At 33.5% G+C, this 27534-nt stretch overlaps 5 protein-coding genes and 1 long non-coding RNA gene across 8 annotated transcripts; 2 read left to right on the top strand and 4 right to left on the bottom strand.

The window, feature by feature from the left end:
• The first annotated feature begins 594 nt into the window (after positions 1-594).
• LOC120218207 lies at positions 595-11798 on the top strand. The gene is made up of 3 exons (XR_005525219.1): positions 595-607; positions 11449-11585; positions 11693-11798. It is a non-coding gene; the product is annotated as an uncharacterized LOC120218207 (long non-coding RNA).
• Positions 1225-16294, bottom strand: LOC120218200 (receptor-like protein 7). Of its 3 annotated transcripts, XM_039215169.1 has the most exons (3): positions 14208-14215; positions 5550-5559; positions 1352-1811 (listed from the first exon to the last, which is right to left on the bottom strand). In XM_039215169.1, exon 3 carries the CDS (start codon positions 1791-1793, stop codon positions 1440-1442), a length of 354 nt encoding a protein of 117 aa, XP_039071100.1. In that variant the 5' UTR covers positions 1794-1811; positions 5550-5559; positions 14208-14215; the 3' UTR covers positions 1352-1439. The 3 variants fall into 3 exon arrangements, 2 of the variants coding, with proteins under 2 accessions (XP_039071100.1, XP_039071099.1); XR_005525218.1 differs by lacking the exons at positions 5550-5559; positions 14208-14215 and adding an exon at positions 1225-1254 and having other exon boundaries at positions 1370-1917; XM_039215168.1 differs by lacking the exons at positions 1352-1811; positions 5550-5559 and adding an exon at positions 13989-14091 and having other exon boundaries at positions 14208-16294.
• Positions 3458-5314, bottom strand: LOC120218201 (probable inorganic phosphate transporter 1-5). The gene has a single exon (XM_039215170.1). It carries the CDS (start codon positions 5312-5314, stop codon positions 3716-3718), a length of 1599 nt encoding a protein of 532 aa, XP_039071101.1. The 3' UTR covers positions 3458-3715.
• On the bottom strand, positions 16293-18556 carry LOC120218057 (receptor-like protein 7). The gene is made up of 5 exons (XM_039215052.1): positions 18524-18556; positions 17373-17847; positions 16876-17273; positions 16434-16762; positions 16293-16332 (listed from the first exon to the last, which is right to left on the bottom strand). Exons 1-5 carry the CDS (start codon positions 18554-18556, stop codon positions 16293-16295), a joined length of 1275 nt encoding a protein of 424 aa, XP_039070983.1.
• An 85-nt stretch (positions 18557-18641) lies between these two features.
• Positions 18642-19582, bottom strand: LOC120218056 (receptor-like protein 6). Its single transcript, XM_039215051.1, has 3 exons — positions 19578-19582; positions 18985-19466; positions 18642-18942 (listed from the first exon to the last, which is right to left on the bottom strand). The coding sequence occupies exons 1-3, from the start codon at positions 19580-19582 to the stop codon at positions 18905-18907; spliced, it is 525 nt and encodes a 174-aa protein (XP_039070982.1). The 3' UTR covers positions 18642-18904.
• Positions 19583-24078: 4496 nt separating this feature from the next.
• On the top strand, positions 24079-27078 carry LOC120218055 (receptor-like protein 6). Its single transcript, XM_039215050.1, has one exon. It carries the CDS (start codon positions 24079-24081, stop codon positions 27076-27078), a length of 3000 nt encoding a protein of 999 aa, XP_039070981.1.
• The last annotated feature ends 456 nt before the right edge of the window (positions 27079-27534 follow it).

Raw genomic sequence — 27534 nt, 5'->3', positions numbered from 1 at the left:
TAGATAAAAATCATTGGTCAACTAATAATCAACACTTGTTATTAACATTACACATTCACACGTGTTTAAGGGTTGATGTCACATTTTTACATGTACTCTACATTTATCACATTGCATTGGTTGAAAAATTAAGAAACTATAATTCACTTGTGGGACCAGGGACTAATAGAAGAGTGATTCAATATCTAATCACTAAACCAAACTGTTAATTTATTATGTTGTTGACAAAAATAATATTTACATTAAATTGTGGTTGAAATTAATTAAATATATATTTATAAAAATACATTAATTATGATGTTAGTGTTCAATAAAATGATGATACATTCCATTCTATGTTACTCAACATACCAATGACAAATTTCAGCAAGAATGTGAAACCAGATGACCCAACACAAATCATAAAGTCCAGTCCACATTCCATTCTCTGCTACTAAAAAAAACAAAGACAAATTAAAACAACAATATCTATATTACTCAATATCTTCTAAAACTACAATATCTATGTTAATATCTTCTAATCTTTTCCAATTTTCAATCTGTTCTTACTAGTTTCTTTAGATTTCCATTTTAATCTATATCAAACATAAGGAATCAGACAAGAAAAGTGAGAAGTAGATTAACCTAGAGAAGTATGCTTAGGAACTTTGTCAAGTACATGCTAAACAAAAGAACCCGGCTTTGAGGAACATAGCAAATGGGGTTACCTGTGTACCTGACAAAGAAATTTCAGTAAAAGTTATAACCCAGATGATGCTTAGTTCGCATCCAGGTACCCAAGATAAATTATCAGTTTCTGAAATCAGGAATGAAAGCAATCCGATAAGTTTCAGCTGATAAAGAGTTCGAAAAATCGAAACTATATCCATAGCTAAAGCCACAGTGCAAGAAAAATAACAGTGCATGTTCAACTGATGAACCTAATGGTTGAAGAACTTGGCGTGGGTGATCTTGATTATCAACTAATCATAGAAAAGCAAGAGTTAAATTACTAGTATCTGAAACCTTCGGATGCCAGCAATTGAAGCAAACCATTAAATTAGTTGATTAAGAGTGTAACAAATTGATGAACATAAAGCAATTCATATGTTCAACAGGCGAACCGAACGGTCGACCAAAGTAACTTTGTGGGTGTTCATGAAATCTCCGGTGTTCATAGAAAAACAACTGAATTAGTAGTTTCAAAAAGCACTTGAAGCAACCAAATTAACATTGTTAGCTAAGAGAACAATCAAAACCACATAACAATGCATATTCGTTCATCAGATGAATCTAAATGCTGCAAAATTAACAAATAATGACCAATTAATCCAATTTAGCATAACAAAAACACTTAAAAGCAGCAGATTTAGCTGAAACCCAGACCATGATCATTTAGTTAAATTCTATTGAAATTGTATGAAAATACAAGACATTAGTAAATTAACAACAAGAGCACCTCATTTACAGTAACGATCAGCTTTCTTCTTAACACGATCATCGAGGGCTTGTTCCACAGATATGGCTTTAGGGTTTTTGGGATCGTAGCCGAATTTTTTAGACTCGACGGGGAACAACTCCTCGTACTTCATCTTTTTAGCGGCGTCGATGGTGTAGATATCGCTTCCACCAGTTTCGGAACCTTCGACAACGGCGGCGGCAGAAGCATCGAGGGAAGGCTGGGAATCATCATCATCGGCGATCTTTTTCTTCTTGTGCTTCTTCTTGCTTTTGTCGATTGATTTTCGAGTGGCTAAGCTTCCTCCTTTGAAGGTTAATCTACCTCCTTTTACCCTCTCGTAGGCCTCCGACATCACTCTGCAATGAATCTTCTTCTTCTTGTTTTTGAAGAATTGATTTCTGGATTTTACCTGGAATTCTGTGATTCCTTTATCTCCGATTTAGGGTTTAAAATACCTCGAATCGAATTAGGATTCCCTTTTCTTTAGATGGACTTGCCAATCGAATTATAAATACACGGCTGGCCTGTGTTTTTTTCTTTTTTGCCCGCAAGAGGCCCATATCTCAAAAAAATTAAATAACTAAATTATAGTATATATTTTAGTAATTTTAATATTTTTTATACAAAAAAAAGTTAAAATCATAAATCCTTACATTACGGACTAGATCGTTCAGTCTAACAAGAAGAGTCGGAAAATTAAAATTATGATATTCGAATTTAGAAATTAATATATAATATTCTTTTATGATGATTTTAAAGTGATGTCGATTTTATTATAGAATAGTACCAAAATCCATTTAATTTTTGTTAAAATAATCACTTCAATTCTTCTTCATTTTAGTATTTTAATCCTCAATGTTCAAATTTTATTAAAATAAATCTTTTAGATGGAAATCGTTAATCAACTAACAGTTAACTATTAACACATCAAAAAATATTTTAATTTCATATATTTTAATTTATATTATAATTAATATATTTTTATAAATATAGATATATACATAATTTAACTACCTTCATATACTATGTTATATATTTTTATAAAAAAAATATTAAGAATATTTATTAATTACCTTAATATATTATAACAACTTTTAACTACAACATATTTAATATTAGAGTTAATTACATCACATGTTTTCAAAAAAATGATCTTATTTAAAATTGATCCCTAAACTTTTAAATATTTCAATTTTATCCATAAGCTATGACTATCATTCTAAATTAGTCCTTAAACTTTTGAACATTTCAATTTTAACCTCAAACTATAACCTTCATTTTAAATTGGTCCCCATACTTTTTGAACATTCCAATTTCATCCCAAAATATATGTTTATACTAATCACATCTCCTGTTAATAAAATCGTTAGACCAAGTTATATTATTATATTTAAAAAAACAAAATTTATGTTAAATTATGGTTGAAACTAATTAACTATTTGGATGAAATTGGGGATGAAATTGAAATATTCAAAATTTTGGGGACTAACTTAGAAAGAGGGTCATAGTTTAGGGATGAAATTAGGATGTTCAAATGTTTAAGGACTAATTTAGAATGAGGGTCATAGTTTAGGGATGAAATTAGAATGTTCAAATGCTTAAGGGCTAATTTAGAATGAGAGTCATAATTTAGGAATGAAATTAGAATATTTAAAACTTTAAAGACCAATTTAAAATGAGGGTAGTTTAGGGATATATGATGCAATTAACTCTTTATATTATAATTCATCATTAATATATTAAATACAAATTATTTATTAATATGTTAAAATTAATCATCAATAAATTAACGATTCTCATTTAAAAGGTATTTTTTGATCAAAATTAAAATGTTGAGTGTTAAATAATTTAAGCAAACATTGAGGTTAACTTTTAGTATTGTGTATTTTATTTTTATAGAAAAATTATAAAATTTTCACATAAACTTTTATGGTCTTATTTTATAAAATTTTATCATTATTTTACTCGATTTCGTACCAACTGTATATGTGTCCTAACACAGCGTTGTGGGTCTATTAAAGAAATTTATTCATGCTTAATGGTGACTGTACAAATAGAAAAGCTTTAAGCAAAATAACAGATAATAACACATTAGTATTATTTTGATTTGGGATGATCCCTCACAAATCACACCATGACCATAAAAAAACACATAATCCAGCAATTAAAGTAATATATGATTATCATCACATGCACACAGCTCACATTATTTTACTGCTTGAATTCCATCTCCTGTTTGTTTGATCTGAAACATCCTAGTTGAATTTGTTATAGTCAGACGGCAGAAACTTTCTCAATCGAAGTTGTCTGCTCGTTCTCATTATCTTCTTCGTTTTCACCTGTCAGCTCTTCCAACGATTTCCCCTTCGATTCCGGCACCAGAAAAGTGAAAAGAAAGCCCAGAAAGTTGACTGCGCCGAGCACCATTAGTGCATTTCTAACTCCTATACCATGATGGTATCCTGCATCAGGTTTCGTTTGGCTTTGTGAAGCATATAAGAACCCGAATGCACCGACGATCGCCCCGGCTTTTCCGGCTGCTGCTGATATCCCGTGGCAGGTCGATCGCAACCTGGCGGGGAAGATTTCAGCCGGGACGACGAATGTCGTCGCGTTCGGTCCGAAGTTTGCAAAGAAAAAGGTTAACGAATACATGACGAGGAAGCCGGCATTGTGGGATTTCCAGTGATTGTATGGGATGGCAAGTGAAAACATGAGCACAGTCATGAAGAAGAATCCGATCAATTGGATCGTGAACCGACCGATGTGATCGATCAAAGCTACGGTAAACCAGTACCCCGGGACCGTGCCACAGAGTGCGATGAGCGTTTGAGCCCTCGCGACTCGATAAACCTCGTGTGTCGCACTCATGTTTTCGGCTTTTGGGAGCCACCCGATTGCGGTGAAGATGTCTTTTTGGAACAGATTGGAGCTGTAAAAAGCAATGTCTAATAAGAACCAAGTGGAAGTTGTCCCGAGCAAGTGTAATCCATGGCGTTTGGCGAATTCCTTACTGAATAGACCGAAAGAGTTGGATGGTGCTGTAATTATCTTCTCCACCTTCTCTTCATCGGATTTGAGTTCCACGTTTAGTACTTTTGACATGTCCGCGGCGGCCTGTTTGCTGTTTCGGGCTATGAGGGCAGTGTATCGGGCTGTTTCCGGCATCTTCATTCGCCAGTAGTAAGTGAGAAGAGCCGGAACTGCTCCGAACATCACTATGATCCGCCAAATATAGTCAGCTTGGGGTACAGTTGATTTTTGCTTGATAAGGATATACGGAGAAACCTTGTAGGCATGATCAAATGCAGATGACACAATCAGAGCAACAATCCCACCGGCTAAAATTCCGAACCCCTGCATTGCAAACACCGCGGCGATAAACGCACCACGAGTCTTCTTGTTGGCGTATTCCGACATGATCGTGGCCGACAGGGGATAATCGCCTCCGATTCCAAACCCGAGCCAGAACCGGAAGAAACAAAGCGTTGCCATGACACCATTCGGCGTCTCTCCAAATGAAAGTCCAGAACCAATGGAACATATCACCATGAGCATCAACGTAAGTCCATAAACCCGTTTTCGGCCTAATTTATCACCAAGCCACCCGAAGAAAAGCTGACCGGCTAAAGTTCCACAAAAGGCGACGCCATTAACAGCCGCCGCGATATTAGGCGGCAATGTTCCGGGCTTGTCAACCTTCCCATCGTGGTAATAAATCCGACCAAGCAGTTTTGTAATAAGAGAGATGCAAAAAAGGTCATAAGCATCCGTAAAAAAACCCATCCCTGCTATCACAATCGCAGTAAAATGGTACCATTGCGTCTTCGCAGCATCCAAGGCATGAAGAACACCGATCTGGTTGTTCGACATTGCTGACGTTTTACCTGAAACAACATCAAAAAATACATTAAAACAAACAGTTGAACAGATGGTCTTAAAGTTTCAGAAATCTCTGACCTTTCCGAAGACGAGAACCAGTTTGTATGGTGATTTGTAATCCAAGGTATTTAACTCGTAGAATGAGGTTTGGGTATCAAACAGCATATACCAATTTGTATTCCATTGATTATTACCTGGAAAATCAACGGATTTTGACAACAATGTCGTTGCTGTTTCTTCTGCAAACTGTCGTGATGTTAAACCATTTCAGACAAACACGGCAACAATCCTAAGATAATGTTAAAGACAAAGGGACAAGGTTAAAACTTGTATTGTGTTTGATATTTCTTTGTTCTATGTCAATTTACCAGGAATATAATTTGAAAGAGAAGTTTTGGATATATGTATAGGCAATAGGTATAGCTGGTGAAAGCTATTTGAAGTATATACAAATACTAATAATTACACACAAGAGGCGTCGAATATACAATCGGATGAAAATTGAGAATAAACCATATGAACTATATCTAGTATCATATGGTCACGATGTGTATATGGGTTTCGCAGGTCACCTAAACCGCTTCAATATTGTCCAATGAATAAAATAATTTTGCTCGTTAAGATAGGAAATGTGGCCGGCTGGCTGACCTAATCATGAAGTCGATATGCACTAATCAATTATTATTTTCATTTTCCTTTATAAAAAGATTATTATTTTGTTTCTTGAGGACACATAATTATTATTTATTATTAACCGCTAAGAATGACAAAAACTGTAGCATAGTTTTTCTCAAACCTCTGTGACATGCTCAATATTCTACAATTTAGTGCAAATGTATGGCAATTTTATTAAAAGGTTGTCTTTGCCTAAAACAGATTCCTAGAACGTATCTACACACTATAACAGATTCGTAGAACGTGTCTAGGAATTTTTTTTTTAAAAAAAGCTGGCTATAGACTATACATTAGAGCATGGATAGTTTGAGGGAGAGTAGGTGAGACTAGTAGCCCCTACGAGTTTTAAGTTTGATATATTTTAGATATATATTTTTTATTTTTTATTGAAAATTTATTTTCATCCCATTAGAGGATTTTATAAGTTCACTTCACACTCTTTTAAAATTCTATAAATACATCTTTCTCTTACATAAGATTTTACATTTATCTCTGTTTTAGGGTGGGATATTTAAATTTGAAATTATTGATTTGATTCAATCATATTTAATTCAAAGATAAAATTAAGACCAAATATTAGAAGGAATTAATTATTTAAATTCAAAATCATAAATATTTATTAAGTATTTAATTCCAAACATTGAAGGAATCAAAGTCTAATTTAACTTAAATCTAAATTGATAAGGGCTTAAACATAACTTCACCACAAATTATGGGATGAATCATAGCCCCTCCCCTTCTCTATGTAGCCCCATCCCTTATTCGAGTTGAACAAGATTTGAAATGTGATGTATTTATTTCATTTTATATTCATTTAACTAAGAAACTTTAAGATCATAAAATTTAAAAGCGATATATTGCACATTCAATCAAACATATCTTTTAGGAATATGATAATAATTCTATGATAAATAGTATCAAAATGATTTTTAAATTGTCCGATTTCAAGTTGAGCACGTCAATAAGTGAGATAGATAGGATAAACAACTGTAACAATGGCCTATGACGAGGCATCAAGATATTGAATATGAGAGACTGTGATGTCTTCGAAAGGTGGGAAACATTAATCTTACATCTAAAAGGAAAAGAGAGGTCTTTGAATTTAAAAGTGGTAGTACTATACATTCTATGGACTTATCATTCGGGAAGAGGATAATGAGTCCGTAGTAAGGAACTCATTACTAATTTAAAATAGGGTAAACTATAAGTTTAGTACTTAAACTAATAGTTTTATTTCGTTTTAATACCTAAACTTTTATTTATTTCAAAATCATACATAACATTTACCTTTTGTTTCATTTTAATACCTCGCCGTTAAAAGCTTAGAGTAACTGTTACAACATGACACTTTTTAGGGTAAATTACATCATTCATTACTCAACTATCTTCTCACTCATATTTTGGTCACCCAAGTTTATTTTTTTTAATTTAATCACTTAACTTTCAAATTACTCTAATTTAGTCACTCTAACTTTCAATTTTCTATTTTTATTTTAATTATATATTAATAAAATAATAAAAAATGTCATGTCACAAAATTATTAATAAAATAAATTAGAGTAATTAAAACATGACCAGTTTGAAACTTGAGTATAATTGAAAATTTTAAACTTTAGTGACCAAAATAGGAGTGAGAAGATAGTTAAGTGATGAATGATGTAATTTACCCATAAAAATGCCACGTGCAGCAATTCAATTCTATTAAGTTTTTAACGATAAAGTATTAAAAATGAAACAAAAAGTAAACATTAGGTATGATTTCAAAACAAATAAAAAGTTTATATATTAAAATAAAATAAAACTGATAGTTTAGGTATTAAACGTGTAATCTATCCTTTAAAATATAAGTTGTGTTTCCATGGTTATCTTAGTCTTCAAATATTATGATTTGGCTCAACCTATATTATGTTTAAAGATTACCATAAATGTTGTACGAACCAACTTTCCTAGTCACTAAATAAATTGTTGTTATTCTTAGAAGTCACGAATTTGAACACCAACGATTGCAAAGGTGATTTAATGTTCATTGTTAAATGGTTGAAAATACTTATAATATATACTATTTTGTAATCCCCTTTAGCTTAATAAAAAATAATACTACCATAAATGCTTATTTAATAATTAATGAATTCATGTGATATCAAAACATGAATTAAAATGATAACAAGTCTAAATAATCGAATTTCATTGGTTTACACATAACAACCAAATAGATTTATACATTCTTCACATGTCTAATTTTCTGTTCCTCTAGCCATCATCTTTAATTAGATTGTTCTCATAACTCTTGTTTCTTTCCTCTCTAATATGATTTTTAGTTTAGCATCTGATGCTATTATTTGATTTAGAACCCTTTCAACTAGCCTACAGTAATTTCACCATTTAAAGTCAATTTAGCTTCTAATTAATTCTCAAATCATTTAAAGTTAATTTTTGGAAGTATGAGATCAGAGTCAAGTATAAAATAAATAATCCACAATTTTACCGTACCTGATATTATTTAAAATATTATCGTATATTATTTAGTATATCTAAAAATGTGTCATTATATATACATATTATTTAGGGTTAAACTTTTTTATTATCATTTCTTCCTCACGCAGTGGTTTCTTTCTTTCCGTCTTTCCCCCCCCCCTTTTCATATCGTTTCTTTTTTCTCTCCTCACGTCGTTTTCTTCTTACTTTCCCCTTTTGCACACCGCTTCTTCTTTTTCTCTCATTTTCTCATTCTTTTTCACTTCGATTCTCACTTTACAATTTTTTTATTCTTTCTAATGTTGCGAGAATTTGTTTCATACCCTTAAGATTGCGTTTCGTTCACGGAATGTAAGATTACCAGTAGGAATATGATTATCGGCGGGAATAAGATTACTGAAAATGTTATGTTTTGTGTTTGATTCATTTAATATGAATGTAATATTACATTGTTTGTTTAAAGGAATAAAGATTATTGAAATGTATATTTTACCAAATTGTACTTATTATATATTTATTTTTTTAACAAGTTGAATTTTATTATAATATTAATATAATTAATTTTATATATTTTCTTTAAAAAATTTAAATTCATAAAAATTATATATATATATATATTTACAAAATTGAATAGATAAATAGGTTGAATGAAAGGGTAAACTTTTATTTTAACTCCTGAACTCCATATAAAATTGTAATTATGAGTTTTTTTTTGTAAATCTAAAATAGTTTAAGGATAAATTTGTAATTTAACTTTCGTAGAATTTTTATTATTCAACGACAGAAGAATGATTTTTTTGAAAGAAAAAAAAAATCCTAAGAGAAGGGAGGTAATCTCATTCTTGGTAATATACCCCCAAAATACCACTGTTGGTAATAAAATATTACCGGAGAATATGATTACTGACCAACCAAACAGGGGAATGACATTCCATTCCCCTGATAATCTCATATTACTTGAACCAAACACCCCTAAGGGTGCTTTTGGTTCACGGAATGTAAGATTACCAGTGATAATGTAAGATTATTAGGGAATAGGATTACTAGGAATGTTGTATTTTGTGTTTGGTTGGTTTAGCAGGAATGTAAGATTATCGTGTTTAGTTAAAGGAATAAAATATTATTGGAATGTATATTTGACCAAATTGTCCTTATTATATATTTATTTTTTTAACAAGTTGAAAAATATTTATATATTTTCTTTAAAAAATTTAAATTCATAAAATTTATATAACTTTTTTATAAAATTGAAAATATAAAAAAGGTTTAATGAAAGAGTAAAATTTTATTTTAACCTCTGAACTTCATATAAAATTTTAATTATAGACTTTTTTTGTAAATCTAAAATAGTTTAAGGATAAATTTGTAATTTAAACTTCGTAGAATTTTTATTATTCAATCACAGAAGAAGAATATTTTTGAAAAACAATTTAAAGGCATTTTAGTCCAAAACACATGTAATCCAACAATACCTAAGGAAATGGAGGTAATGTCATTCCTGATAATATACCCCCGAAAATCCACTATTGGTAATCTTATATTACCGGGAATGAGATTCCCGGCTAACCAAACGAGGGAATGTGGATTTCATTCCCATGGGAATCCTACGTTCCCCATCCAAACGTCCCCTTAAGAGTTTTTCCTTCTAGACGTGATGGTTTTTTCGATTTTGATGGATTCAATTTTTTTGGTATGTTTTGAATTTTTTTCATTTGATGTTTGATTTTTTTTTTGGTTAAGTACCCAACTTTCAGATATATTTTTATTTATTTTTTTTTTAAAAATCATCTGTTATTTTTTTGTTGCGTACAACATAATAAATCTTTTTACGAACTTTTTGATTTATTTTTTAATTTCTTTTATTGTGATCGTACCTTTCCTTTCCTTCTTTGTTACAACTTATGAAAAAGAAAATTATATTCGAGTTGGTACCGTGTGTATAAAAAAATTTCAAAGTCGAAGTCATGGTCAATTAATTTATATTTTATTCGAAGTTGGGTTGGGATCAAATTGAGCAGAATAAATCAAGTCAGGGTCTGGATTGTAAAAAATTGATCCTACCCGACTCATACTAATTCATACTCTCTCAAATGATTACTTACCTTGTTTTAATTTAGGATAAACTACTTATTTAGTGATTTAACTATTCAAGTGGTTTTGAATTGTTTTTTCTTTTAAAATTATACCTAATATTACATTTTTGTTTCATTTTGATCATCTACCGTTAAAAAGTTAACATAATTACTTACATGATATTTTTTTAAAAAAATCTCGATGATGATGTGATATTATCTTATAATGACACATTTTTATCACATTTTAGTTTTTAAAAGCATGTGATCAAATTGAAACCAAAACGTGTTGTTAGATATGATTTTTTTAAAGAAAATATAGTTAAATAATCAAAACGGAACCATACGATTAGTTGAGTAATTAAATATGTAGTTTACCCTTTGATTTATTTTTTGATTAAATAAATATTTTTTATTTTCTGATAAATTTTTTTGGGTTCCTCGATTTTTAATCCATGTTAATCCATGAATTTGACACTTTTTTCTGTTAAGATATATAATATTTTTATATAATCACACGTCATCAAAATGTTAAAAAGTTCAAGTTCAAAAACAATTGTGGACCAAAATTAAGTTTAGTGATCAAGTTGAGAAATTTTGTGAAATTCAGGGTCTAAAAAGTTACTTTACCCTTTGGATAATTAACGGCCGTTTTTATCACCAAATTCGAGAGCTCCGTTTCTTCTTAAGTGTCATTTCTAGCATGAACCAGAAACACCAGCAAAGCAAGAAACTGAAACCTCACATTATACTCGATTACCTGCAACTTCAACTCTCATTTCTCGACGAAACAACGCAGATCATGTGGTTCCAAACTGCTATATAAACCCCCTTCGGTTGCACCATTTTCATGTACAGTGTTCATACTGACATAAAAGACATTGGTTCACAGTTTACAGAGAGGTTTTCTTGGTGGGTTTTGAAACTTGCAGAAAATGGGTGATCAGAAAGACCAAAAGGACATCAAGGTTTCGCCTGGTCCCATCCCTGAAGGCTGGGTTTTGGATACTAAGCTCACTGAATATGGTCATCAAGTCGAGGTATTTTGTTGCTTAATTTTAGTTTTAATATACTGTCGCCTGAATAATATCTTTATAAACTTGAGAAAAGAATGAGTGAGTGATGAAATGATTTGGATTAATTGCAGTGCTACCTATGTCCAGCCACTGACCAGCGTTTCTACACTTACGAAGATCTTATGCGATATGTGAGATATGCCAAAGCTGCTAAGGTTTCCATCTATAGTCCCGTAAGTCGTCTTTTTTCCTCATTATCCATTTGTTATAAATATATTTCTCTCGTTATCCATTATCCATTTGTATTTTTGCTCACAATTTGACAGGATTTTGAGCCAAACATTAAGGAAGAAGACTGTGTAAGAGTCAAGAAAGAAGAGCAAAGCTAGTCTGGATATGGAGAAGAGAATGAGCAGACTGAGTGAAGTTTGAAGCAAAGATGTTATGTTATTAGTAAATAAATGCAAATGGATTGTATTTCCATTTTTTGCAATGTTTGGGTCAGTTTAGTTTTCATGTATTAGTTTCCTTTGAAGGAGAAGTCTCTATGACTAATTAAGTGCTATAATATAGCCTATGTAGCTGGTTTAATGATGAAGTTTGCTTTTGGTTTTAGTTGAATACATTTTTCATTTTCATTCCACGGTTTTCTTTTCTTAATTTTGATGGGGATTTCTGGTCATAGTCACTAACATATATGTGAGATTGTTGATATTGCTGATAAGGATATGATATTTGTCAAAAGGAAATTTAAACACTAATAATAAAACAGACATTAAAGATAAAAAAAAATGTTGTTTCCATCTCCATATTTATAATGGACATCCAATTTACAGATCCAAAATCCAAATGAATCTCTCTCATGGATGATGAAGTAATGCACAAATCACCTGAAAAGTTGATGGAAGCAATGTCTAATATATATAGTTTTGGAAAACCAATTTCAGCATCAAATTCTATAATTGTACCACAATATTTGTTTTCTCGTAGAATAAAACCTTTAACAAGACAGTTGTACAATGAAAACGAGAATATATCATGAATCAAAATTGTTTTTATGATTTAAAACCTTAAGTTTGTCGATAAACTTTAGAGTAAATAGTTAAAAGTTTTCAATTGACACATTCTCTCTTGACATAAATTATTCAAAATAACCTCAAGTTTTGAGCAATTGGCTAATGATCATGACAAGTTTCCTTCCAATTTATTACCACCGATTTTGAGGATCTTAGTTGGGTGACATTATGAAATCAATAGATAATTTACCAAAAATTTGGTTAGAAATAATGTCTAACACATCCAAAGTTTTAATTTTATGCTTCAATGTTTAATTTGATTATAAAATCGATTTTCCATAAGAAATAATTTTCATGGGAATTCAAAAAATCCAATTAGATGGATCAAGACTTCGTCTAAAAAATAAAATCACAAGGATTTAATGCATCATTGCCTCCTAAAGTATATCATCTATACCGAGTTGTCATATAAATTATTTTTCTGGACTTTTTGCTCTTTAAAATTTAAATCTTTACATTATTTTTTTCAAGCCGTTAATTCCTTTACAAAAAGAAAAGGGTAAATTCAACCATTTGATGCTCCATACAAAGGAAGATTCTAAGAAAATAATAAGAAAAACTTTCTCATCTGTGTTTGGGGGAGATTTTATAGGAAGGTTCTTAATTAAAACCCATCATTTGATTTCAACTTTATGGTAAAGTCTTCATCTCTTAGGCTGTGTAGAATCAAAGACGGTTGAATTCAGAATATGGATTTGGAGCTGTTCAAAGCATAGAACTCAATCCCTGGAGGAAGCAGGGGATTTGGAATCCTGAAGGTGATGACTTATGTATGTATACATGCATGCATGTGTCTATGTATGTACGCGCGTACTTTTAATGAAAGCGAGTTTCTCTTAGTTGCTTTGAAAATCAAGTTCAGTGTTTCACATGGTCAGCCAAATCTTGTCAATTATGTACTCATGGTAAACTATAGAAGGAAAAAGGTGTATATAAGGGTCAAATTACAAATCAGTTGGATTAAACTTGTTAGGATCGTTGCCAACGTTCTTCATAGTGTCTCACATGGTCAGCCAATGGTGGCACTCTGATATAATTACTAGGAAATTAGGAAAGATAATGACAAACAATTGATTCTAAAATTAAAAATATTGAAACATATAAATTTACGTAGAAAACCCTTGACGGGAAAAACCACAAGCAGATTAAAAAAAATTATTATGTTCAACACAAAATTACAAGAGAATTAAAAGAAAAAACACATAACACTAGGTACATATATATAGCCGGAGATCCTACGTAACCACCACATATTCTCTCTTCTTTTTGCCTGCCTCAAATATTTATAAATATAAAATGAAGAAAAAAAATACAAATACATTATATATGTCGGAAAATAAAGTAGATTGAGAATTGTGGGCAGCATGCTAATTCTGGGATAAGAGTTTGCACCATGTGCATATCATTTTCTAACTTTATTCTGGTAGTCCCATGTGTCCTGCTTCAACTACATCCTGCATTGCAAAATGGAAACATGAAGAGGTAGGGAATTTGAAACTGTATATATCATAGTTTGTAACAACTATCTTTATAAATTAGAAAGACAAAAGTTTCTAAAGGAAATGCTTACCTGATGATTTTGAAACATGAATTCTGATGGAGTCATCTAGATGTTTTTCTGTTTCTCCTCCCATACATTCTGAACTTGCAAACCCATTTGTTCCCCAACTCATTCAGCACTGTATATCCAATACATAGCCCAACGACCAAACCACTAGCATAGCCTACCAAAGCAATTTGCCAAATAGACATAGCATCCAACCATGAATCTTCTTCATCTTCCCCTGGAGGAGGTGGCATTGGAAGACCAACTTCATTGCATTTACTTGAAAATGGTGGCCCACATAATTTTGGGTTCCCCCGGTAAGAATCATTTGCAAATGTATTGAATTGGTTGCTTTGTGGTATGCTCCCTTCAAGTTGGTTGTAAGATAAGTTCAATGCTGCCAAGAAAGTTAGACTTGTAAGCTGTGGAGGAATCTTCCCTGAAAGTTTGTTCTGTGCCAGATCCAAGGACTCAAGGTCTTTTATGTTTTCAAGTGCCGATGGGATTTCTCCAGAGAAGCCATTGTTTGATAAGTTTAGCACTCTGAGTGACTTGAGAATTTGTATTTCTTCTGGTATTCTTCCATGGAAACTGTTGTTGGACAGGTCAAAACAAGTAAGTATGGTCAAGACTTTCTGATAAAACATCTCAACCCCTTTGTTAACAATCGTCACAGAGTCTTGATAGTACCGTCGTACAATACTGTTCTGCCCTCCAATGTAATCCAGCTTAGCTTTCTCGTCATTAGTCATCTGCATCATTGCCTTCAAACTTTGTAAAAACTCAATGGACAAGTCACCTGAAAAGTTGTTGGAAGCAATGTCCAATATGCGTAGCTTTGGAAAACCACTTCCAGCATCAAATCCTGTAATTGTACCATAAAATCTGTTGCCTCGTAGAATGAGAACCTTCAAGGAAGGCAACTTTGCCAACCAAAACGGGTATGTATCATGAATCATATTGTTTCCAAGGTCCAGAACCTCAAGTTTTGTGCAATTGGCTAATGATCTTGGCAGCTTCCCTTCCAATCTATTCCCCCCGATTTTGAGCGATCTTAGTTGAGTGGCATTAAGGAAATCAATGGATAGTTCACCAGAAAAGTGGTTAGAAGCAATGTCTAACACATCCAAAGTTGGGAAACCAATTTTATGTTTCAAATGTTTAATTTGACCATAGAATCTATTTTCCCGCAATATCAAAACTGCCAAATCAGGCAAGTTCTCCAACCAAAAAGGAAATGTATCATGCATCATGTTGTTTCCCACGTCCAGAACTTGAAGCCGAGTGCATTCTGCCAATGATCTCGGCAGCTCTCCTTCCAATATATTCTCGCTAACTTTGAGAAGCCATAATGGGGTTGCTTTTGAAAATCTTGGTAAGATTCCACTCAAGTTATTTCCATGAAGATCCAAAAATCTGAGAGCACTCATATTGCCTAAACAACTTGGAATTGTGCCGCTCAAATTGTTATAAGATGCATCGAAATAGCTAAGTTGACTCATTTTGCAAAAAGGTGCAAGTAAAGAGGCTTGTGAAGAAGTTGAACTCTGGTTGGGTAAATCTTGGACCAAAGATGAGAGATGATTATTAGCAAGTTTCAGATCACTCAAACTTCTCTTCCACACCCAGTTTGGTATTGCACCACTTATTCTGTTATTGGAGACGTAGAGTACTTGTAAGTTTTCTAGACTCCGTAAGAACTCCGGAAAAGCACGTATGTTACAGGAGTCCAAGTATAATTCCGTCAGCACCGGAGAAGAGAAGTTTGCATCACCGAAGGGAAGCTGTTTTGGAAAATCAATGGGATTGAAAGAAAGGTCTACCAATTGAAGAGAGCTCTTCCACAACCAATTAGGCACAACACCGTGGATATGGTTGTTAGAAAGATCTAGAACAGTCAACTTGTCTTGTGTTTTGATGAATTCTGGAAGTTCCGTAAGGTTGCATGAGCTTAGGATTAGGATCCTTAATTGAGGAAAAGTGCGACTTTTGTTGTCACTTTCGATTAACAAACTTATATTGAATAGATAAAGACCCCTCAAGTTCTTGAGTTTGAAGAACATGTCAAGTTTCATGGATCTGGAGCAATTGTCTTCAAAAGAAAGCCATTCAAGTCTTGGAAGTTGAAGGATTGACTTTGGGATTGGTCCTGATAAATAATTATTCTTTAGTTCCAACTTCTCAATCAATGAAGAAGATGCATTGGGGAACTCATCGATTTTCCCAACCAATTGATTTCTTTCCAGAGACAGTCCCCGCAATGATGGAAGAGTAAATAAAGAAGAAGGTATTGATCCATAAAGCTTGTTCCCTTCCAAATTGAGATATGTAAGATTTGGAACTCCAAATCTATGAAAGGGAGGGATTAGACCACTGAAATTGTTATCTGATAGGTCCATATTCACCAGGTGAGTAAGATTTGCAATTGACCATGGAATGGATCCAAAAAGATAACAATCATAAAGAGTTAAATCCCTCAAGAACATAAGCTTCCCAATTGATTCAGGCAGTTTTCCACTGAAATTTGTTCCAGAAAGCGATAAACTTCTTAAAGCATTGTTTGATGAAAATTCTGGTAACTGACCCATAAGATAGTCATTGTTGAAATGTCAATGCTTTGAATTCTTGGCAATAAGAGAATTTCTGGTGGAAAATGCCCACTGAAATTATTACGTGCTTGATGCAGGTTCACCAGAAGACCAAGACTTGCAATTGAAGATGGAATGGATCCAAGAAAGTTACAATCATCAAGAATTAAATCCCTCAGGAAATTAAGGTTACCTATTGATTCAGGCAGTTTTCCACTGAAATTTGTATCATAAAGTGACAAACTCCTCAAAGCATTGTTTGATGGAAATTCTGGCAATTGACCCACTAAATCGTAATTGCTTGAAATGTTGATGCTTTGAATGTTTGGCAATAAGAGGATTTCTGTTGGAAAATGGTCACTGAGATTGCAATTCACCAGACTGAGAGAAACCAAACCAGAAGAAATTTCCAAGAAATTTCGAGGTAAATAAGAGATTGGGTTCTCATCAAGGATAAGTTTGGAAAGAAAATGAAGTCTCGAGAGTGAAGAGCACAATGGACCTTTCAAACCACAGTTTGAGAGACTCAACACTTGCAGGTTGGAAAGTACTAGAGACGTGGTTTCACGCCATTAACTACTATGAGTTGAAATGTCCACACCATCCAAATAAAGCTCCTTGAGAAGCCTCAAATTCATGGTCAATGTTTTGAAGTTTGGTTTCTCTAGTCTTAGAGTAAGTAAATGATCATAACCATCACCATTTCTCCTATAGCAACCATCTTGATAAGATAGATCAAGAGAAACTAACCTTGTTAAGAATGAGATCTCCACTGGAATTTGGCCATGAAAACATGAGCTTGAAAGGTTGAGATGAGTTAGATTTTGGAGTTTATCAAACCCATAGGAAACCAAAGTGGTGTTGAAGTTGTTTCCAGCAAGGTTAAGGCGTTGAAGATGATGGAGATCGAAAATGGAGTGAAAGGTGCCTGAAAGGTATTTGTAATTAAGATCGAGTCCAATGACATGACCAAGAGCATCACAAGTAACTCCTTCCCAAGAGCAACAATCAGTGTTGAGATCCCACAGCTCAAATTTGGAAGAGAGAGTAAAATTCGGGGCATAGTAGAGATCATGCTGCAATTGCAACAGAGAGGATCTCTGGTCATCAAGGCATTGCACTGGGAGATGAGTTTGGACAGTAGAAAAAGAAAACACAAGAGAAAGGAAGGAAGATAAGAGAAAGGTGAGTGAAATTAGAAAAAGGAGTGTCTTCATGTTTGCTGGCTATGGCTGTGAAGGAAGATTATTTCCATATACAACATATATATAGACAAATCTTTATTAGTATATTATTTTGTTAATCTCCAAACAAAGAGAATGGTAGCATTATATGTTACTGTATTTGGTCTTTGTCATTGGAAAATGTCAAAGTCTTATTTCAACTGCTACGACTATGACTTGGAAATGGAACCATTTTCCCACTTTTTTCGAAACTTCTTTCAATTTACTACCTGCTTCTCACCTGCAACTTTAGTAATTGGTCTAAATATATACTTTAGTTTGTCTCCTGAAATTGAAAAAAATTTATCACTGTTAGTCTATTTTTTTCTCCTTTAGAATCAGTGGTGAGATAAAAAGCACTATCACTGTATAACAATGCACTCGTTGCAGAAGGTTTTCTTATCATTATCTCCTGCTAAAGGGTTTTTTTTTAATCGTACTTTGGGTTGTTTTCTACTTCAAACAATTCAAATGCCAACACCTACATTCAATGACTTAAAGCATAGAGGGGAATTTAAAGGCTGTTTACCTGTGACAGCACATAGGATGCAGCATGGCTCATTAGTTTACGTTCATTTTAAATGTGTATAATTTTCGGTAACAAGAGAATTTCTGTTGGAAAATGGCCACTCAGATTGCAATCTGCCAAACTGAGAGAAACCAAATGAGAGGAAATTTTCAAGAAATTGGGAGGTAGATAAGAGATTGGATTTCCGCCAAGGATAAGTTTGGAAAGAAAACCAAGTTTTGAGAGTGAAGGACATAATGGACCTTTTAAACCACAGTTTGAGAGACTCAACAATTATAGGTCGGAAAGTACTAGAGATGTGGTTTTACACCATTTAGCGCTATGAGTTGAAATGTCCACACCATCCAAATGAAGCTCTCTGAGAAACCTCAAATTCTTGATTCATGTCTTGAAGCTTGGTTTCTCTAGTCTCAAAGTAGCTAAATCATAATCATCATAATAAAGATTTCCCACATAGCAACCATCTTGATAAGAGAGATCGAGAGAAACTAACCTTGTTAAGTATGAGATCTCCATTGGATTTTGGCCATGGAAACATGAGCTGGAGAGATTGAGATGAGTTAGATTTGGAAGCTCATCAAACCCATAGGAAAGCAGAGTGGTGTTGAACTTGTTTCCAGCAAGGTTTAGGCGCTGAAGATGATGGAGATCGAAAACGGAGTGAAAGGTCCATGAAAGGTTTTTGTAGCTTAGATCAAGTCCAATGACATGACCAATGGCATCATCACAGGTAACTCCTTCCCAAGAGCAACAATCAGTGTTGGGATCCCACAACTCAAATTTGGAAGTGAAAGTAAAATTTGGGGCATAGTAGAGATCATGCTGCAATTGCAACAGACAGGATCTCTGGTCATCAAGGCAATACTGTTTTGGGAGATGAGTTTGCAAAGGAGAAAAAGAAAACACGAGAGCAAGAGAAGAGTGAAATGAGGAAATGGAGATTCTTCATGTTTGCTGGCTATGGCTGTGAAGGAAGATTGTTTGTATATAGGAGTCTTCGGCCTTGCATGCAAATTTCCAAGTCTTTTTGCCTATCGCTCCATGAAATTTAAGCCCCATCACCCTGTTTAAGTAAAGTCACTAAACAGTAGCTATTTGAGATGGACTGATGAGCACAACCACACCATGGGAGGAAATTTCGATGATAGAATGCGTGGAAATTATAAGTTTATAGTAAAAATTAGTTCCAATTCCAATAGACTTTCTTTATTATGAAGATAAAATGGCTGAAAAATAAAAAAGTAGAAACAGGGGAAGAAACAGAGTTTACAGAGGGTGGTGAAGAAGGTTGTGGAAGATGAAACTATGGATTGGAGATAACAATTGAAGCTATAAAAATATTGTCTTCTTTATCATATTTAAAGCTTGAAATCCTTTTCCTTTGTTTTTGTATATGCAATTAGCATGCAGTGATTTCAGATAACAATTGAAGCTATAAAAATAGTCTTCTTTGGCAGATTCTTTAGTATTTGCTAGTGAGGTCAACCATTGGTGGCACTCCAGCATTATCCTAGTATATATAAAGAGAAAAGTTCACAGGTTGCTAAATAAAATAATAAGACAGTAAGATCCAGTTTATCCTACAAATTACATGTAAGATAACACGAGCTGGCTCGACCGGTATTTCGACTTGCTTCGGTGATGTATTATTCCAATCAATGATCTTTTCAGCATCACCCTTGGTAACTTGAAAGTAGACTTGGGTAGATGGGTCAAGATCCGCGGGTTACCCGTTTAACTTACGGTTCGTGTGAATTTCGGACCTCAAAAACTAAAATTCGTTTAAATTACGAGTTTTTTTATCTTGGACAGTTAAACCCACAGGTAACCCACTTAATTTAATTTTTTTAATTTAAACATGTTGTGCATGATTAAGTAAATACAGTGTACTTGCAATTTAGACCAGTCCTTTGCTAGTCTTGATCTTTTGCATTATTGGAAGAAGAATCAACTTAGATTTCCAGATCTTGCATTGATGACATGTGACATTTTGAGCATTCAAATTACAACTGTTGCATCAGAATCGACATTTAGCATTGGCTCTCATGTTCTTAACAAATATTGAAGTTGTCTCATTTCGGAAAATGTCCAATCTTTGATATGTACCAAAAATTGGTTGTTAGGATTTGAGGTTGAAAGTAAATATTACCATTCTTAATGTTTAGTAAAATTGTTTCTTTATAAATTTACTTTTGATTTTAAAATTTAAACTATATAATATATTATGATTTTTCTTATATTGTAGATAAAGTTGACAAGTCTCCGGTGATTGGAAAAATGGAAGATTTAACTACATCTAAGGATTCAAAAAATATTAAATATTATTGATGTTGATTTTATTTAGACTTATTGAGACTTATTAGTGTTATGGTGTTGTTTATTTTAAACTTATTGAGATTTAATGATGTTATTTTTTTTAGACTTATTGAGACTTAATGGTGTTATGGTGTTATTTATTTTAGACTTATTAAGACTTAATGGTGTTATGGTGTTATTTATTTTAGACTTGTTGAGACTTAATGGTGTTATGATGTTATTTATTTACTTGTTTATCTTGAGACTTATTAAAACTTTTGTTGCTACATTCCTTTTCAAGTTGTTGGATCATTTTTAAAGGTGTAGCAAGTTAGAACATTATTTTTTATTGTATTTAAAGCATTTAAAATTATTATTATTTAACGGCCCGCAGGTAAATCTGTTTAACCCGCGGGTTAAATGGACGGACCGCGGGTCATAAAATTCAAGATCATTTATGATTACGAGCTTTTTAAACCGTTCCGTTTAAACCCGCATCGTTAAAATCTGCGGGCTAAACGGGCGGTAGCCCGTATACCCATCTCTACTTGAAAGTTGTCACTTCTACGTATTGCACGATCCACAATGTTCCTAGCAGAGAATGGCAGACGGTCTGATACTAAAACGAACAAGATTTTCTTTTGAAAAATTGAAGGATCAGTTCAATGCATGTTATTTGTATTGTAGTTTACAACAACTATCTTTTTACTGTAGAGAAACTCTAGTTACAAATGGAAATGCTTACCATCTGATTTTGAAAACATGAAGTCTGACGGTCAAGACTTTCTGGTAAACCATTTCGATCCCTTTGTTGACAATTGTCACAGAGTCTTGATAGCACTGTCTCCAATGGACAAGTGACATGAAAAGTTGTTGGAAACAGTGTCCAATATGCATAGTATTGGAAAACCAGGTTTGGTGTCGAATTTTGTAATTGTACCATAAAACATGCTTTGTAGAATGAGAACGCTTCCAAAAGTTGGTAGAATCAATAGGTTAAAGGCTTTACATGGAAATTTCATGGACAGTTACGTCTGCTTTTGCTTTTGAAAGTTCTCATAACTTTTGCCTTTTGCTTTTGTCTGGCCTATGTTTTAATTACACGCCGATTCTTTAGATGATTAGCCTTTTCGAATGACGTATGTATTATTGTAATTTAGGCAGTTCTATTTATGAAACTAATCTTATATCTTACCTCTCTTTCTCATTACCGACATCATTCATTATTGTTGTACAAGCACGCTGGTCATCATTTATAACGTAATTGGTTTCAAAATGTTTCCTCGTTTTTTTTCTTACTTTGGTTTTTCTCGAAATCTTTTTAAAATTAACAAAATTTAAATCAAAATTTCGATCTTGTATTGATCTGATCTACTATCTGCACCATACGATCGTTATGGAATTCAAATATATTACTTTTATTTTCCTTCTACACTCAATTTAGACAAAAATATTCTAACATTGGTGAATCGAAGGGAATATAAATCTATATTCAAGAGAAAATTTTCATGGGCTTTTTGTACAAATTTACCTCAAAAAATTAAACAACATTAGACACTTATCAATCATGTGAACAAAATAAAATCTGAAAGTTGAGTCATAAAATTACTGACATAGTGACGAAACTTTATCTTGAAACAAAAAAGGAGAACTCAAATGATAAAATAATTGCAAAGGGTTCGCTTTAAAGTGGGTAATCCTATTTCTTATGCATGACCTTGGAGAGATCAATTATAGAAAAGGCTTTAATGGATCGAATTTTTTTAATTATTGAAAACGTATATATATCTTGTAATCGCACTTACTCGAATCTAAGACCTTAAAAGAAAATAATATTCCTTTTAACTATCAAATTCTAATTAATATCGTAACTATTTAAACTCAAAAATTCTAAAAAAAACAATATTCATTTTAACTATAGAAATCACTTATTGAGTTCATCAATAATCATTCTTTAAATCATAGTTCCATAATTTTATACGATTAATTATTAATGTTGAAAAAGACCTCCTTTGGTTCGACCAAGACCATTTGAAGTCAATATTGGTGTTCTTTATTTCAACTTTAATAAAATTAAACAGTTTTTTGCTTTTTGGAAGATTACCACTATCTTCATCAATCATGCATTGTTGTCACCCATATGTTATAATATGAAAATAAAATTTGATATTATTTGAAAATTTTAATTTTTTATTTAAGTTATTTCGATTTTTTTTTTCAATTTCTAGTTCGCATTGAGTTTTAATTTTCAAAGTTTGAATAGTAAAAAAACTAAAAATTAAAATGATACCGTTTAAGTCTTTATTTAAGTAATTTGATTATTTTAAGGTTTGATCTCAATTTTGTTTGTTCTTCAGTTCATCATTCATTTTAAATTCCTTTTTACCCCATTTGAACCATATGTTCCTCAACCACTTTAGAATGCCTATGCATATTCAATTTCTCTTTTTGACAACAAATTTCCTCTTTTTACATTTTAGCTCCTAAACTTTGCATGATTTCTTTGTTCCATTAGGTCCTTGTTCGTTTTAAGTCTACTTTGATCAAATTTAAAACCACGTGCTCCTATATCATTGTAGAATACATTTTTATTTTCAATTCCTCTTCTTGAAAATAAATTTTCATTTTATTCAATTTAATCTCTTAACTTTGTATTTTATATAATTTTCTCCTTTGATTACAACTCTTTAAAAATTCTCCCTTTTACCAATTTCTTGACTCCCTTATACTCCAATATTTTGTACATAAAATCCATTCTTTTTAAAAAAATAATATTATAAATATATTATATAATAGTGATATTTGATTTTTTTATTAAGCGAAAGATGATTACAAAGTAATATCTGTTATAAGTACTCTCAACCGTTTGACAATGAACGTTCAATCACCCTTGCAGTTGTTGGTGCTTGAACTTGTGACCTCTAAGAACAACCATATGTGATTAAAAAGAATTGTTTAAAATGAAATAAATATATATGTGGTTAAAAATAATTGGTTAAAAAGAACTTGTGACCATATATATATATATACACACATCATATGTGGTCAAAAAGAATTGTTTAAAATAAAATAAATATATTCAATTCTACTCGAATATTTTTCACTAAAAAGAATGAAATGTAATTGGATACATGAAATTAAAGGATATAAATATATGCCCCCATGAATCCACTTTCTCATTGTATCTCTCAAGCCATCAACTCATACCAAATTTCCAACTTCATTGCCTCCTTCCATCGCTCGTCTTTTAGACTCTAAACATGGGAAGGTTTACAAGGTTGCATCAAATCCATAGTCCGCTCTTAGTGTTGTTCTTTCATTCCATGTTCCATTGTTCCCCGGGGTTGTCTTTTTCTATTAATCAGACTCTTCTGTGTTCACCAGAGCACCACTTGGCTTTGATTCAATTCAACAGCACATTGTCCATTGGTGACCCTCCCTCTGACTTCTTATGTCACGGTACTTCTTATCCCAAAACAAGGTCCTGGAATGAAAATACAGATTGCTGCACATTGGAGGGTGTCACTTGTGATCAGGCAACCGGTCAGGTGATTGGCCTGGACCTTAGTTGCTCTAAGCTTGCTGGCTCTCTTTCTCTCAACTCCACCCTTTTTCGCCTTCAAGGACTCCAACGACTCAACCTTGCTTTCAACAGTTTCAACGGTGAATTGATTCCGTCTGGGTTAAGTCAGTTAGTGAGTCTAACGCATCTTAATCTTTCCGGCAATCACTTTTGCGGTTCAGTTCCATCAGATATCTCTTTGCTATCGAAACTGATTTCACTCGATATTTCTCGACGCTTGAAAATTGATAGCCACAGTTTCGGTATGCTTACACGTAACTTATCAAAACTAGAAAATCTTTTCCTCAGCGGTGTAAACATGTCCGATGTTGCGCCGACGTCGTTCAAAAACCTGTCTTCATCTCTAAAGCGTTTGTCCCTCCCAGTTTGTCATTTACACGGGGAAGTCCCTAGTGAATTATTCCAGCTTGAGTATTTAGAGTATCTTAAACTACACGGGAACTACCTGACAGGATATCTCCCAATGTTCAATAGGAGTAGTCCTCTCATGTTCTTGGACCTTTGGGGCAATGATTTTAGAGGTTCAATTCCTGAATCTCTTGGAAACCTCACAAAACTCACCTATTTAGAGTTTGGAGACAACAATATCCAAAGTAAAATTCCAGATGTTTTTGGAAACCTCAACAAACTTACTTATCTGAGTCTCTGTCTTTGTAATTTTAGTGGTCAACTTCCCTCATCGTTGTTCAACCTCACACAGCTTACTTACTTAGATTTAGCATTGAATAGCCTACAGGGTCCCCTCCCAATTCATGTAAGCGGCCTTCAGAAACTACAACATTTGTATTTAGGTGATAACTTGTTCAGTGGTACAATTCCATCTTGGCTTTTCACTCAGCAATCTGTAGACCTCCACAATAACAGTTTCACCGCTATTACCAATCAGAGTCAAAATTCTAATCTAGTTGTCCAACGAGTAACTTTGGCTCATAATAACATTCATGGTGAAATACCAAGTTTCTTCTTCGACCTCGTAAACCTTGTCAATCTTGATCTTTCGTCAAATAATTTTAGTGGTGTCATAGAGTCGGATGGATTTTTAAGGCTTGAGAATCTTACAACTCTTGATCTTTCAAAGAATAATTTCAGTGGTGTCGTCAAGTTCGATGTGTTTTCGAAGATGAAGTCTCTTATGGGGCTTGATCTTTCAAATAACAAGTTGTTGTCATGGGGTAGCGAGAGTGTTGCTGTTAACTCTACTTTTCCAAAGCTCAATACTTTATCATTGTCTTCTTGTAATGGAAGGACATTCCCGGATTTCTTACGATTGGCGGAAAGCTTGACTGATCTCGATCTTTCGTATAACAAAATTCAAGGTTCAATCTTCAGGTGGGAAACACAAGGTTGGAAACAACTGAGCGTTTTAAATCTTTCTCACAACTTATTGACTGGCTTCGAGCAATTTCCAGGGAAGAATCTTCAAGTCCTTGATCTTCGTTCCAACCTACTCCAAGGTCATCTTCCAGCTCTTCCATCATCATTGGAAGAAATCTTTATTCAAGACAACAATTTGGCTGGAGAAATCCCTGCTTCGATTTGCAGTATGACATCACTTCAAATTCTTGACTTGTCTAGAAATCACTTGGGAGGAACTATTCCAGCATGTCTTGCAAATTTTAGCATTCACATCTCAACCATAAACCTACAAATGAATACCCTCAGAGGCAAAATCCCAGATTTTTGTGTTGGTCAGAACATTTTGACAGCCCTTTCCCTTAACGACAACCAGTTGGAGGGGTTATTGCCACGATCCTTGATGAATTGCACTTTCTTGAGAATTTTAAGTGTAGCAAATAACAAGTTAAGTGATACCTTTCCCCACTGGTTGAGTGTTCTTTCAGACCTGCAGGTTTTGATCCTGCGATTCAATAGGTTTCATGGTCCTCTGAACATTTCCAAAGATGTTAAATCATCCTTTTCATCATTACAAATTATTGATCTCTCTCACAATGAGTTTACTGGTCCCTTGCCTTCAACATTTTTCCGAAATCTGGTTGCTCTCAAGGATGTACGAAGCATAATGCCTCCATCCTTCATGCCCCGTAGACTTCTATTGGGTTCATTTAATGAAGATGGTCAAATTTCTGTGAATATAACGTGTAAAAGATCAGATATGGGGCTGGAGCTAGCAAGAACGTTACTCATTTTCACAGCCATTGATTTTTCGAGTAATCGATTCCATGGAAAAATCCCCGAGGAGATCGGAGAACTTTATGCGATCCAAATGCTCAACCTGTCTCACAACAGCTTCAGCGGACATATTCCACAGTCGTTGGGGAACTTAGTGCAACTTGAATCATTGGATCTTTCGTCAAACAAGCTCAGTGGCAGGATTCCTTCCCAATTGGCAAACCTGACATTTCTCGAAGTGTTGAATTTTTCACATAACAATCTCGTGGGACCTATCCCCTATGGAAAGCAATTCAGCACATTTGAGAATGATTCGTATCAGGGGAACTTGGGATTATGTGGCTTCCCCTTGACAAAGCAATGCGGCAGCAGTGAGGGACCGAAATCGCCTGCAAAAAGGATCAGGAAAGACGATGAAGGTTCTCGAATAAGCTTTTTTCTGGAAACTTGTAATGATGGGATATGGAAGCGGAGTTGTGGTAGGAATAAGCACAGCATACATAGTGTTCACCACTGGGAGGCCATGGTGGCTTGTGAGAAGGGTTGAAGGAGATTGGCAGAGGAATATTACAAGGTGGGTTGGAAGAATTCAAGGAAAAAGAAACACTCACTGAATGACAAATTCCAATGTGCTATACAAAGTGTGCTGTTTTGTATTTTGGGTTCTTTTTCTTCTTTGTAAAATCTGTGGCTTTTGGTGTGTTTTCTTCAGAGTTGTTTATGTTTAAAGTGCCTTCAATGCTCATTGAGTTTATTGAGTATTGGATGACGTCCTTCACTTGCACTAATCAAACGCCAAACTTGTCACTAATATGACACAGTTGGTTCTCCTCCACCCTACAAACATCGTTCCATTTCTCCTCCACCCTACAAACATCGTTCCATCTCTCGTGTGCGGCATATAAGTTGGATAACAACATGAAATCCCTGCAACTGTCCTTGTTAATTCGACAAGCTCCAAGCAAACTCTGCCGAAGCACTATGTAGTGCACCACCGACATAG

Source organism: Hibiscus syriacus, unplaced genomic scaffold, assembly GCF_006381635.1.
Source record: "Hibiscus syriacus cultivar Baekdansim isolate YM2019G1 unplaced genomic scaffold, ASM638163v2 tig00110195_pilon, whole genome shotgun sequence".
Classification (NCBI taxonomy): domain Eukaryota; kingdom Viridiplantae; phylum Streptophyta; class Magnoliopsida; order Malvales; family Malvaceae; genus Hibiscus; species Hibiscus syriacus.
The sequence above is the reverse complement of the archived record's forward strand: the minus strand, read 5'-3'. Positions and strand labels throughout refer to the sequence as shown.